Below are 15000 nucleotides of genomic sequence, written 5' to 3'. Positions count from 1 at the left end.
CGATGTGATATAGAATTTAATAGAACTATTTATTATAATATATAATGAAAATATGTGGAATTTTATAAATAGATATGAAGATTATTACTGTTATTTTTATTGTTATTTTTTATTAATTTTTTTTTTTTTTTTTAATTATTACTACCCAACTTAATAAATGAATATATATATATATATATTATATATATGTATATTATTTTTTTTGTATTTATCAAAAAGGATTTAAATTTTTAGTCAATTTGTTTTTAAAAATTTTTTTTTTTTTTTTTTGAAGTATATTTATTTTTAATATATTTAACTTTCTATTTCGTATTTGTATTTTTATTTTCTAGAACCTTTTCATTTCTATATCATTCTTATAAATAAAAAATATATATATATATATATATATATATATTATTATCTTGTTTCATGTTTTGAAAAAAAAAAAAAAAAAAGGGAGACATAATTAAAACATAAATGTTATATATTATGTATTTATTTTTTTTATATATAAAAATTTGTGAACAAAATTATTAGATGTGGATGTGTTTACCATCCAACTAATATTCTATAAATTTATATACACATAAAAATATATTGTTTAGGTGTGTATTTTTTAAAATAATTTATATCCCAATCTAGAAGAGGTTTCTTTCTTCTTTAAATTAATCTATATATTAAATTATATAAAAGAATAAAAAGTTTCTTAAGAAAATTATATACTATTGTTATATATATATTACATATATATTATATATATATAATATATATATTTGTTGGAAAATACATACACTGAATATATTATGAAATATATTATTTATATATATATATATATTCATATTTATACATAAATATTTATTTTTTATCTAAAAAATATAATGTGTTTTATTCTTCTATTTATTTTACCATTAAATTATGTGCTTGTTTTTTTGTATTATTTTATTTTTTTATTATTATTTTTTTTTCTCCTTCCCACCTTTCTACATTATATTACCCATAGGTCATTGGAACCTTTGAAAACATGAGTTTTTCATATATGGCAATAAAATCATATATGCCATATATATATATGTAGTATATATCACATAAATTATAAATATATTTAAATATTAAGTTTATTTATTATTATTATTATTATTTTTTTTTTATAAAAATAAAATCCTGTTGTGTTTTTTTTTTTTTTTTTTTTCTTCTTTTTTCTAATATATTTGTTGTTAATTATTAAAATAAAAAAGATGCTTTTTAAATTTAAAAAATAAAAAAATATATGCATATATTTTTAAATAAATATATATATATATATATATTTATATGTAGAAATAACCTTTATATGAACAGGTTATATGTAAAAATAAATATAATTAAATGAAGAGTACATATTATAAATATTCATAAACCTAATAAAAGGCGACCATCTGAATATTGTAGTACATCATAATTATTAATTTAAAAAAATATCCCTCATAATATATATATATATATATATATATATATATATATATATATATATATTTATATATTTATATATTTATTTATTTATATAATATTATTTAGAATGGAAAGAAAGGTAGATGATTTTTATAAAGTGATTCAAAAGGAAGTGTTAAATTATTTTACATGTTCGAATGGAAAGAATGAATATCTGAGTTATGAAAGGATAGAATTATTAATAAAAGATATGATTGCATTTTTGAATGCTGAGAGTTATTATATATTTACGAATAGATATAGAAATGAATATAATATAGATTTTTTATATACCCCCAGATTGTTTTCATTTACCTTATTACCACATATATTAGATAAGAAATTATTAGAATTATGTAGGTGTTGCACATTATTATATTCTGAATTATTTGATAATATGGTATGTGATTTATCATATCTATTAGGTATTTTTGAGGATATTAAAGAGCATGATTTTTTTTTAAAAAAGATGTTAGAAGTATGTAAGAAGGTGTACGTTGATAATAATAATAATAATAGTAATAGTAGTAATCGTATTAATAGTAGTAATAATATTTGTAGTATTAATAATTGTGATCGTCGGAATATTAAAGATGACATTAGATGTGTTATAGGTAGATCTGATTATATGACTAATCGTAATAATGATATAATAGATGATAAAGAAAAAGATGATTATGAAAACATATATGATAAAGATATAAAACAAATAGAATATAACACAATATCTGTTGCATTTGGTAATCTGTCTTCTGTTTTATTTAATGGACATAAATACATGCTAAAACAAATATATAAAGAATATTTTCCATATATAGAAAATGACGAGGAACAGAAAGAAGTAAATGAAATATTAGATAAAAAATTTGATAACAATTTTTTAGAAGGAATTATTAAATGTTTTAAAAAATGTCATGATATGTATATATCTGAATATATACCTTTATTAGGTTCCCATAAAATTATTATGTTAAGTATATTACATGAAGAAGATTTTAATAGCTTTGATAAATATCGAACTGTAAATGAATTAAATAAAATAAATATAAATATAAAACCTTTAACAATAAATGAAATTCAATTATTATTTGAAAAGAAAAAGATTTTTTTAAATTATAAAAATGAAACATTAACAGATTCTTTAATCAGAATAAAAAGTAAACAATATAATCCATATAATGAAATATATAAACCTGGAAAACTTCTAATCGATTTAAACGATATAGAAGATAATATAAATATAATAAATTATATACTTGAAAATATAAATATATATAAACGTAATATTTTTGAAATAAGTGTATTATACTTTAGATCATTATATACACCTGATCATTTTAATGAAGAAATATGGAAAATAAGAGAAATGTTTGAATTTTCTGATGCTATTAAAATACCTTCTTTACCTTATCAACTTGTTGGCTCGAAAAAAATACAAATGTTATTATTAGATGATAATATATTAAAAAAATATATTTCTTTCAATTTAAATAAAGAAAAAAAATCAGATGAACAAATTATGAATGATATGAACCTTTTAAAAAAAACTTTTGCCTTACAAGTAGATCCATCTCAAAATATAAATGAACCTATTATTCAAGATGCTATCAAAAATGAAAATAATTATTTATTAAAACCTCAAAGAGAAGGAGGAAAAAATAATTTACATGGAAATCAAATCAAACAAAAATTAATGCTTTTCTATGATAATAATCAAAAACAAACACTATCTCATTATGTTTTAATGCAACGATTATTTCCATCATGCTTTACAGCTATACATTGTAGAACTCAAGAAATGAAAAATGAAACAGATACAACAAATATTTCAAATGAACAACAGAAAAAAAAACCATCACATCTTACACAATTCTCACTCGAAAAATCCATATCTGAATTTAGTTTGTTTCATAATTTTATTTTTTATAAAAATAAAAATATTTTAAATGAGCAGAAAGGATATTTAGTAAGGACTAAAAATTACAGTGAAAATGAAGGCGGGGCTATTTGTGGTATATCAAGCTTGGATTCTTTTTTTTTAACTCAACACTGAAGGAAAAAATAAAATATATATAAAAAAAAAAAATATATATATATATTTTTTATATATATATATAATATATTTGTGAATTTCTTTTCTTTTTTTTTTTTTTTTTTTTTTTTTTTTTTCTTCTTCTTTAAATCAAAAATAAATATACGATCTTATGTTCATGAGATGATTTTCATTTTTTTTAAAAAACTTATGAAATAAATTACTAAATATTTTTAAGATCATTTATTTCAAATAAAATATATGTGTGTATAAATACCTATTACTATTAAATAAAAAAATATATATATATAATATATATATTATATAGTATTGTTATAATTGAAGATGTATTTTTTTATATGTTTTAAATTTAAAACATTTTAATTATATATATAATATATATTTTTTTTTTTTTTTTAATTTGTGAACTTTTTAATCTCTTAATTTTTTATCTCTCTTTATATATATATATATATATATATATATATATATTTTTTAAAATGTTTTACATTCTTAACAATGTACTTCGAAATATCAAGAATTTCCATAATGTAAAGTCAAAATTCTTTTTAAAGGATAGTTTTTTAAAAAATAAAATAAACCCTACCAATTTAAATGATAATTTGACATCTTATGTATTCTTTAATGATATATATTTATCTTTGAGAGATGACAACATAAAAGATGAGAATAAGAAAGTATTACTTTTTAATAAGGTAAGAAATGATAAAAGGCATAGAAAAAGAGCTTTTCAAAAAAGAGGCTACTGGAAGAAGATGCATTATTTTGTAAGGAAGAATAATATGATGTCGTAAGGAAAAAAGAAAAATATATATTTATATTAAAAGAAAAATGAATATATATATATATATATATATATATATATATACATATATACATATACATTTACACATTGTTATGTACTTGTGACAAGTTCTTATTTTGAATCATTACTATTATTATTTTTTTTTTAATTAATTTATTTTTTTAGTTATGCTTTTAAAGTTCAAAATGTAGATTATGAAAAAATTAAAAAACTAAAAAGGGGAGAAGTATATTCAAATTAAGGAAAATTCACAAATAATGTAAATAATAAAAAAAAAAAAAAAAAAAAAAAAATAAAGAATTAAATTTTATAAAGTCGAAAGAAATGTGTTTAATATTTTTTTCATATTGTTTTATTTCCATAATTTTTTTTATGTTTCATTTAAAACTTATTATTTTTTTTTTTTTTAACACATTATTTGTTTGTATATGATAATTCATTTATATATTTTAATCTTGTGAAATGGGGACTTTTCTCTGTTCTGAGTGTGCCTCCAACTATAAAAAGAAAACATAAATAAATAAATATATATATATATATATATATATATATATTATATACATATGAATAAATTTTTTTGATATATATATTCTCATAATTATTTTTAATATTATCTTATTTTATATTTACATCGCTAAATAGCTTTTTTAGTTTTTCCTCCGAATTACTAAGAATCTTCTTTCTACATTCACTATAAAAAAAAAAAGTTAAAAAAAAAAAAAAAGTTATTTGGAAAATAACACATAAGAAATAGAACAGATTTATTTGATAAGTTCATTTCCACAATATATTATGTGCTTACATTTCTGCATTAATATATTGAATCCTTCTTGATATTGTATCATAACATTTATGTTTTTCTTCTTTTATTAATACATAGCCAACAAGTTTATGTAACACTGCGTCGTCTGATAAAACTTTAACTTCCTATATAAAAATAATATTATATATATATATATATGTATATATGTATAGGTCATAATATATATAAAATATATTTATTATGTGACATAAGAAATATGCAGATACATAAGTGAACGTTCTTCTTTTATTTTGTCATCTTTGTTTTTATATAGAACAAATATATAAATGAATATAATAAATAAATAAATAAATATATATATATATATATATATATATATTATATATATATTACTTCAAATAGCATTTCATTTTCCACTTTTTGAGTAATTAGTTCATCTAGTTGAGAATTAATTTTTTCACAACCTTCAAAGTAAAAATATATACATAAATGTAAATTTATATATATATTATATATATATATATGTCATTATTTTTTTTTTTTTTTTTTTTTTTTTTTTTTTTTCGAGCTCCATTTCACTTTATTTCTTTAAGCCTTTTAAAAATTACTTGATTTGAGAGCACTAATATCTTTTATTATTTGACTAATTTTTTCTTGAGACATTTTTCTTTTCTTGTTATATAATTAAAAACTCTTTTATATAAAAAACGGGAATGAATAAAATTCATAAAATAGTTATTTTCTTATTATAACTGTTATTTGTATATTGAAATTTTTAAAGTTTTTTTTTTAAATAAGAAAAAAAAAAAAAAAAAAAAAAAAAAAAAAAAAAAAATACATATATAAATATAAATATTATATAAACACATAAAATTAGTAATTTAAAAAAAATATATATATATATATATAATATATGTATGATATTTATATCCATATATATTATGTCGTTTATATGATATATATATATAATATTATATATATATATTTTACCAAATACATAGAAATAATATAACCTAATAAGTACATAATATATATATATATATATATATATATATATTTATTTATTTATTCATATTATTGATAATATTTTATGATGTTTTAAAAAGATTTCCATTTTATTATTTAATTTTCATTAAACATATATCAATATAATAAGGGAATATAAAACACTCATTTGTTTGGATAGAATTATATTTTTGATTGAAATTTTTTGTATTGACTGAAAAAATCGTGTCGTTAATTTCTTTATGAATTTTTGAAGAGGTGTGTTGAGATAAATAGAATGAATTTAAATAATTAGAATTTTGTATAAATAATAAAAAAAGAGATAGATTATTTTTATTTAATTTATATAAAATATTATAAATATATAAATATGTATAAACTATAGAAAGAATTTGAATATTTTCGAAAGATAAAATTTGTATAATATTTTTAAATATCTTATCATCTTTATAATATTCTTTATGAATTATATTATTATAATATGATTGTTTTATATATTTATGTTTGTGAGATATATAATTAAAATTTTGTTCTTCTTCATTTATATTATATAAATGATCATATATTAAAAAATTCATTTGTTGTAATAATATATTATAAAAGAAATGATTCATATGTCCATTTAATATTAATGAAAATAAAAGATTTATTATATTTTTTATTGTTATATTTTCTTTTTTTTTTGCAATATGATACGAAAAAAAAAAATTTTTTTTTTTTTTATCATTTATTTTTCTTATTATATCATCATATTGATTATAATTATAAAATAATTTATTTAAAAACCATAACTCTTTATTTCTTCCATAATAATAAAAATAATTTAATCTTGATAAAAAAATATAAATTGATATAATACTAAATGTTGAATAATTTTTAATAAGAGTATTATTATTTTTTAAAATTATATTATGAATATAATATAAAGAGATTTCTTTATTAATTGAATTTATAGATTCGTCTTCATTAATACAATGTTTTTCAAACTTTTTTATTTTCTTCACAGCTATATAATTACAAATCCCATTAAGAAACATACATATTTCTTTCTCATTATATGTATATGTAATTTTATTCTTCATTTCTTCTAATAGGATTTTTATAATATTATTATTACAGTAATTATAACAACTCATTGTATAAAACAAAATAACTTCATATTTATCTTTTTTATCAAATAATATATCAGTGTTGTTTTTTTTATTATTAGATTTATTTTGTAAAAGAAAATTTTCTCTTTTATTATCACTACAGGATATGTTATTATATTTTGATGATATACTTGTATTATGTAATTTATGATTCACATAATTTGGACATGCAATAGATGTAGCTGTCTTAATATTATGTGTTTTATTATTTGTTTGTTCGTTATTATCATTTTTATTATTTAATAAATAGGAATGTTCTATATGACTAGATAATATATGTCTACTATTAGAATATTTATTTTGATTTTTTATTTGATAATTATTATATATATGTGTAGATATATAATTTAATAAATGAATAATTTTTTCTTTAGGATATGAATATTTATTTAAAGAGTGTAATAAAATAATTAACTGTTTTATAGTATAATTTGAATATTTATTAAGAATATAATAATCATATATATCATTTATAAGTTCTTTTTCTTTTGTAGATATATTAATTTTATATATATTATTTAAAATAATAGAAACACTTGTAGTATTTAATTTATAAAATAAACATTCTGTATTTTCTTTTTTCTTTTTAATTAATTTATCAATTATTAATTTATGTAATGAAATATTTTTTATACCACATTTACCTTTTATATCTAATAATAAAGTTATATCTTGTTCATTCATATAATATATATAATCTTTAAAATATAATACAAAAGAATTCATAACATTTTTTATAATATTTCTTTTATTTTCTTCTTTTGTTTGATATAATATATTCATAAAACCTTTCAATATTAAAATATAACTTTGATTATTATATACCTTTTCATTCTTATATAATATATTTATCTTTTTATTTATATTTATAACATCTTCATAATTATTCTCATTCGTAATTTTACTCTTCTTATAAAAATTATAAGAAAGATTTTTCAATTTTTCTAATTTTTCCAAATTTTTCAAATTTTTCAAATTTTTCAAATTTTCCAAATTTTTCACCTTTTCATTTCCTTGTACTAATGAAAAAAAACGCCCTCTTAACAAGTGAAGACTATTCCTTTTATGATTCGCAAACATAATTTAACAAGCATCTTTACTTTTTAAACTAAAAACACAGCACATAATAAAAATATAAATAAATATAAATATTATGTATATATATATATATATATATATATATATATATATATTTATTTATTTATTTATTTATTTATTTATTTATCTATAGATTCCTTAATACCGGTATGTTATAAAATACCAAGATTTCACATCGTGTTCTCTTTTTCGAATAAAAAAATATTTTGAAAATTTTGTAAATTCAAACAAGAAATATACAAACAAATACTCAAATATAATATTATATATATATATATATATATATATAAATATTTTTTTTTTTTTTCTTTTTTTTTTTTTTTTTTTTTTTTTTTTTTTGGGAGATCACATATATATTTTTTACAAGTTATTAGATAATTTCTAATATGATATACATATTAATAATTTATAGTTTATATATTTTAAAATATAGATTAAAAAAAAACAAAAAAAAAAAAAAAAAGAAACGTAAAAGAAATAGATATATTAGTGAGAACCCAAAAATAAATTTTGTTCAACATATTTACAAAAAAATTTATCCTCACCATATAGAACAATAAAACTTTCGAATTAAAAAAAAAAAAAAAAAAGATAAACAGAAGAAAGTTTTGACACCATATTTTCAAAATAAAGGATATATTGTGATTTATATATCAAGAGGAATATTTATACATATTATATATAATTATGGTAATTATTTTAAGGTGTATTATTTCATTTATTTTATATATACTTAATATTAAATGGAGAATAGTATGATAATAAGATTTTTTTTGTATGATATTTTTATTAATGTGTATATTTCAATAAAATTCTTTATATATATATATATATATATATAAACTTGGAATATAATAAATTACTGTTTCATCCGAAATAATTCATTTCTTTTTTAAGACTTATTTTATATATTAACTTATTAACATATATATGTTTATATTAATATTAGTCCTTTTATCATTTTGAAGAAATAAAGATATTAAATATTAATACATAAAGAATAAACCAGAAAGAAATAAATATAACATATGTAAAAATATATAATGTATATATTTAATATATTGTAATATTATATTTTATTATTATTATTATATACAAAATTATTTATATAAAATTAATGTTTTCATTTTCTTTTATTTTTAATAAAAAAATATATAAAATATTAATGATTAATATTATCTTTGATTTTGTTAAAAATTCAAATTTTTTTTTTTTTTACCCCATCATATTATATATATATATATATATATAATATATTATATATATATTTTTAATTTAATGACAAATTTAGTAGTATTTTCTTCTATTCATATGATTATATATATAAAATATATTACATACATAATATATATAATATATATTATATATATAATATGTTAACCTTATTTTATTTTTTTATTTTATTTTTTTCAATTACTATTTTTTTCAATATTATTATTTCAAGCCCTTACATTTTGTTATTATATATAAGTATATTATATATATTAACGTTTTGCTGAATATTTTTTATTTATATTTCTTCTTATATATAAAATATATTGTATATTTTATATTGTATATGTTTTTATATATTGTATATTTTATATTATTTATATATATGTATACTTAATATTTCTTGTTTGTGAAAGTGCATATAAATAAAAAATAAAAATAAAACAAATTGAATGATTTATTAAAATTATCAAATAAATATATTTCATTTTATTATTTCCTTTTTTTTTTTTTTTTTTTCTTCTCTTATTATTTTATACTGTTCAGATTAAGAATAAAAAAATAAAAATTATACATTTATATATAAAAACATAATATATATATATATATATATAATATATATTACAAAATTGTAACTCTCTTACAAAAAAAAAAAAAATACACACTTAAAAAATATTATATACTTTTATAATACAAAAATATATATATATATATATATATATATATATATATTTATATTTATATTTTTTATATATATATATAACTTTGTTATTATTTATTTAATATATACTTTATATAAATCTATTAAAAGTGTCATATATAAATATATTAATATTTACCTGTGTAATTTTAGGCCTTTATTTATTTTAAGTATAAAAAATTGTTCGAATATTAAGAGACTCTTAATATTTATAATATATATATAATATATATATATAATATATATATATATATATTTTTTTTTTTTTTTAAATATATTGTTCAATATTCTTAAAAGCAAAAATGGAGACCTACAAGGGGATGCAATTTTTGTCGAATAAGGGAAGCGTAAAGAATGCATTTAATAAAAGCAATTTATCATATGAAGTAATGCTAGATAGAAAAGAAGATGAGAATTTTGTGTATTCTAATTATGAACATGTAGAAACACAAGTAGAGAAAGACTGTAAAGGTATGGTAGTATGTAAAAAATATAAGAATAGTTATGAAATAATAGTTGAAAAAGTTAAAGAGAAAAGAGTAGGAGTATTACTTGTAGGTATAGGAGGTAATAATGCTACGACTATGTTAGGAGGTATATGTGCGAATGCTAAAGATTTAAGTTATATGAATAAGTGTGATTTAAAGAGATCTAATTATTTAGGTAGTGTTTTTTTATCATCTAATATTAGATTAGGATATAATGAAAAAGATAAAGAACATGCATATGCTCCAATTTATAAACTTATTGATATATATAATCCAGAAAATATTGTGTATGGTGGTTGGGATTTAAATAATATGAATTTAAAAGATTGTTTAGTTCGTAATAAAGTTTTTGATAATGAAGTAATTGAAAAAATAAAAGATGATTTAGATTACATCCCTTTAAAAAGTGTTTATTTTAAAGGAAATTTTATTGCAGGTAATCAACAACGTAGAGTTAATAATATTTTATATGGTAAAAATAAATTAGAAATATTAGAACTTGTAAGAGAACAAATTAGAAACTTTAAAAAACAAAATAATTTAAATGAAGTAATTGTATTATGGTCAGGAAATACAGAAAAAAATATACCACATATACCAGGAGTTAATGATACTTTTATAAATATTTTACATGCATGTAAACAAAATCATGAATCCGTTTCACCAAGTGTTATCTATGCTCTTGCAGCTATTCTAGAAAATTCCCCTTTTATAAATAGTAGCCCACAAAATACATTGGTAAGTGCAGTAGTACAATTAGCACAACAAAAAGGAATATTCATAATTGGAAATGATTTAAAAACAGGACAAACGAAAATTAAAAATTTCCTCCTCGACTTTTATTTTGGCACAGGTACCACAAACAGGGGATCAAAAAATAAAGAAACAAATAATTATATGTATATGTATATATGTGTATATATGTACATACATATATATTTCTATATATATATATATATTTTTCCATATGTATATATTTTATCATTTATTTTTTAATCATACATGCGTTTGTGTTATATCACCCTTTTATTAACATATGTTAATTTTTTCTTTTTTTTTTTTTTTTTTTCCCCTTTTTGTAGGACTGAAACCAAAGAGCATCGTGTCATACAATCATCTTGGAAATAATGACGGAAAAAATTTATCATCAGATTTACAATTTTATAGCAAGAAAGTATCTAAAAGTAATTTAATATGTGACTATGTGCGTGCGAATGAAAATTTATATGTTGATGACGAGAAGGATGTAAATATGGCAGTAAAAAAAAGTTTAGAATATTGTGAAGGAGATAGTTTAAATGAAAAAGGAAAAGTAAGTGCTGATATTGAAGAAGATTGTACATATGTAGAAAGTTTAGAGAAACAAAAAGTGAACAGTGAAATTGTTATAAAATATGTACCATATGTTGGAGATGATAAAAAAGCTATAGATGAATATATCAGTGAAATATTTATGAATGGAAAAAATACAATAGTTTTATATAATATCTGTCAAGATTCTATGTTAGCATCTCCTATATTAATTGATTTAATATTATTAGTAGAATTATCACAACGTGTATTTTTCAAACCTAGTCAAGAAAAGGAAACATTAGAAAATGAACAATTATTAAATGAAAATATACAAATTGAAGATTATAAATTATCTCATACTATATTAAAACCAAAATATAATTCATTTAAAAATTTAGATAGTGTTCTCTTTTTATCGAGTATTTTCTGTAAATCTCCTTTTAATTCAAATGTATATAAAACAAGACATTCTTTCTTTTCACAATTAGAAAGTTTATGGAATTTTGTTAGAATTATATCTGGATTACCAATAGATGCTCATATTGATTTACCATATATGCTTTAATTGGATATGTATATTATATATATATATGAAGAATCTCTTTTTTTTTTTTTTTTTATTATATTTTTGTTAACAAGCACAGGAGGGTTATATCTGTCTTGTGTATATGAATATGAATATAAATATATATAAATAAATAAATATATATATATATATATATATATATATATATATATTAATATTGTGAACAAATTGTCCTTAATTATTATTGTGTAAGAACAGTGTATATTTATATGCACACATTGTCCCAATTAACCAAGAGGATACATACATACAAAAATACACATATATATATATATATATATATATATATATATATTTTTTTTTCTTTTTTTTTTTTTTTTTAACCCCTAACACATATATATGTATTCTCATTTTATTTGACGTTGTTAATTTTAAGAGAATTTAACATTGAGAAATAAAAGAACTTTTACGTTATTAAAAGATAAGAAACTTAAAAAAAAAAAATAAATAAATATAAATAAATAAATATAAATAAATAAATATATATATATATATATATATATATATATATATATAGTTATCCTTTAAAGATGTTACGTATATATTATTGTTTCAAAATTTTTAACTCAAATTAATTTTCTTAGAAGCTATATTATGATAAATAAATCTCTCTAAATTGTCCATATTATCACATTTAAAATTTTCTAAAATTTTTTCCCTATCATGTAAGAAGGGCAATTCGTTAAAATCAGTTTGATCTCCTTGAACAGATTTTATAAACATATCAACCTAAAATAAAAATAAAAATAAATATATATATATATATATATATATATATGTTTTTTTTTTTTTTTTTTTTTTTTTTTTTTTTTTTTTTTTTTTATGATTATTACTTGATCTTTGGAAATATTAATACCTACATAAATTACAGAAGATGAATCATTTTTTATTTGATATTGTTTTAAACACTCATTAATCTGATAAAAAATAAATAAATAACAATTCAGTGATAGTTGTAAAATAAAAATGTATCATATATATATATTATTTACAATTCTGTAATAATAAGGTATAAAAAAAGATACGTACATTTTCATGAGGTGAAAGAAGGAAAAGAATTTCTAGAAAAATATTTTTGGTTATTCTTTTTTTTGATTGAAAATTATGATGAGCCCTATAAATACTATGCAATATATGATTTTCATTATAAACCTATAATACAAAAATAAAGTACATATATATATATCAAATAGTTCTAATTTATAAAATTTTATAAAAAAGGTTGTATATTCATTTGTGATTCTTTCTATATATATATATATATATATATTTTTATTTATATTTATATTTTTTTGATTCATTTTTTTTGCACATTTTATTTTCATAATTATACCAAATTACTATCTAATAAAAGAAAGAAATCATTCACATAACAAATATTGTCATTCATACTTTTTTTATAACTTTCTAATAGGTCTTTTGAATTAACAACATTTTTAAATAAAATTAAAGTGATATCTAGTTCTTGATCAAGTATATGTAATTTTGTTGTACTCATTTTTTTTTTTTTTTTTTTTTTTTTCAAAATAATTAGTATATTTATATATGTTAAAATATGTACATTTTATTTATTGAAATAAAATTAAAAAGGAGAAATACCCTTTGTCAATTTTGAAATAATATAAAGGTCACATAAATAATGATATTATTTAAAAAAAAAAAAAAAAAAAAAAATTAATAAGTTTTAAAAGATATAATATATATATATTATATATATATATATATATATATATATATATATATTGTTTTATATTGTAGATAATAGAATAATGCAATTATTATAATTATATATATTAAAAAAGAACCGAGTATTCAACTTTCAAATAAAAACATATTGAATATTATATATTATCTAATTATCTATATTTAATATTTTTATAATTTTTATAATTTTTTTCTTTTTCATTGTGAGTAATAGTTGTTCTTAAAATTATTTATACGGTAAAATAATATGCTAACTCCTATAATAATATATATATATAATAATATATATATAATAATAAAATATATAAAGTGCTTAATAATATATCTTTTGTAGAACATCTTAATTATGCATACATGAAAGGTAATATAAATATATATAAATATATATTATTATTATTATATGAAGATATAGATTGGTATTTAATAAGGAAAATTATTCAGAACAATGTATGTATATATATATATATAATGATAATTTTTTAGCACTTGCATGCACAGGTGTTATACATATATATATAGATAGATAAAGAAAAATAATATATATAACTTATAATGACATAATAAAAGTAGTGATATATATATATTTGAAGATGTGTAATTATATGAAGGCAAGCAAATAACAAATATATACAATATATTACAAAGATGACAGGTAAAAATATATTATATAAGAATATATTAATACAACCCTTA

General features: G+C 16.8%; 7 protein-coding genes across 7 annotated transcripts in view; 4 read left to right on the top strand and 3 right to left on the bottom strand.

Annotated features, from left to right (window-relative positions):
• Positions 1–45, top strand: part of PADL01_0511200 (CDK-activating kinase assembly factor) — a gene marked incomplete at both ends in the record, with an annotated part of 783 nt that extends 738 nt beyond the window's left edge. Inside the window, one exon of the mRNA XM_028685472.1 lies at positions 1–45. This exon is cut by the window's left edge and continues 738 nt beyond it. Within this exon, the coding sequence (XP_028536967.1) occupies positions 1–45 (45 nt within the window).
• Positions 46–1537: 1492 nt separating this feature from the next.
• PADL01_0511100 (glutathione synthetase) lies at positions 1538–3502 on the top strand (the record flags this gene model as incomplete). Its single annotated transcript, XM_028685471.1, has 1 exon — positions 1538–3502. The coding sequence occupies one exon, from the start codon at positions 1538–1540 to the stop codon at positions 3500–3502; it is 1965 nt and encodes a 654-aa protein (XP_028536966.1).
• A 479-nt stretch (positions 3503–3981) lies between these two features.
• On the top strand, positions 3982–4548 carry PADL01_0511000 (conserved Plasmodium protein, unknown function; the record flags this gene model as incomplete). Its single annotated transcript, XM_028685470.1, has 2 exons — positions 3982–4292; positions 4473–4548. The coding sequence occupies 2 exons, from the start codon at positions 3982–3984 to the stop codon at positions 4546–4548; spliced, it is 387 nt and encodes a 128-aa protein (XP_028536965.1).
• A 208-nt stretch (positions 4549–4756) lies between these two features.
• Positions 4757–5733, bottom strand: PADL01_0510900 (prefoldin subunit, putative; the record flags this gene model as incomplete). The annotated part of the gene is made up of 5 exons (XM_028685468.1): positions 4757–4804; positions 4938–4998; positions 5110–5234; positions 5464–5534; positions 5679–5733. 5 exons carry the CDS (start codon positions 5731–5733, stop codon positions 4757–4759), a joined length of 360 nt encoding a protein of 119 aa, XP_028536964.1.
• Positions 5734–6188: 455 nt separating this feature from the next.
• PADL01_0510800 (conserved Plasmodium protein, unknown function) lies at positions 6189–8306 on the bottom strand (the record flags this gene model as incomplete). The annotated part of the gene is made up of 1 exon (XM_028685467.1): positions 6189–8306. The coding sequence occupies one exon, from the start codon at positions 8304–8306 to the stop codon at positions 6189–6191; it is 2118 nt and encodes a 705-aa protein (XP_028536963.1).
• A 2232-nt stretch (positions 8307–10538) lies between these two features.
• PADL01_0510700 (inositol-3-phosphate synthase) lies at positions 10539–12582 on the top strand (the record flags this gene model as incomplete). Its single annotated transcript, XM_028685466.1, has 2 exons — positions 10539–11577; positions 11807–12582. 2 exons carry the CDS (start codon positions 10539–10541, stop codon positions 12580–12582), a joined length of 1815 nt encoding a protein of 604 aa, XP_028536962.1.
• Positions 12583–13164: 582 nt separating this feature from the next.
• On the bottom strand, positions 13165–14101 carry PADL01_0510600 (EKC/KEOPS complex subunit CGI121; the record flags this gene model as incomplete). The annotated part of the gene is made up of 4 exons (XM_028685465.1): positions 13165–13332; positions 13437–13520; positions 13633–13755; positions 13937–14101. The coding sequence occupies 4 exons, from the start codon at positions 14099–14101 to the stop codon at positions 13165–13167; spliced, it is 540 nt and encodes a 179-aa protein (XP_028536961.1).
• Positions 14102–15000: the final 899 nt, after the last annotated feature.

The sequence above is a fragment of the Plasmodium sp. gorilla clade G2 genome (assembly GCF_900097015.1).
Source record: "Plasmodium sp. gorilla clade G2 genome assembly, chromosome: 5".
Classification (NCBI taxonomy): domain Eukaryota; phylum Apicomplexa; class Aconoidasida; order Haemosporida; family Plasmodiidae; genus Plasmodium; species Plasmodium adleri (nom. inval.).
This window is presented reverse-complemented; position numbering and strand designations above follow the sequence as displayed.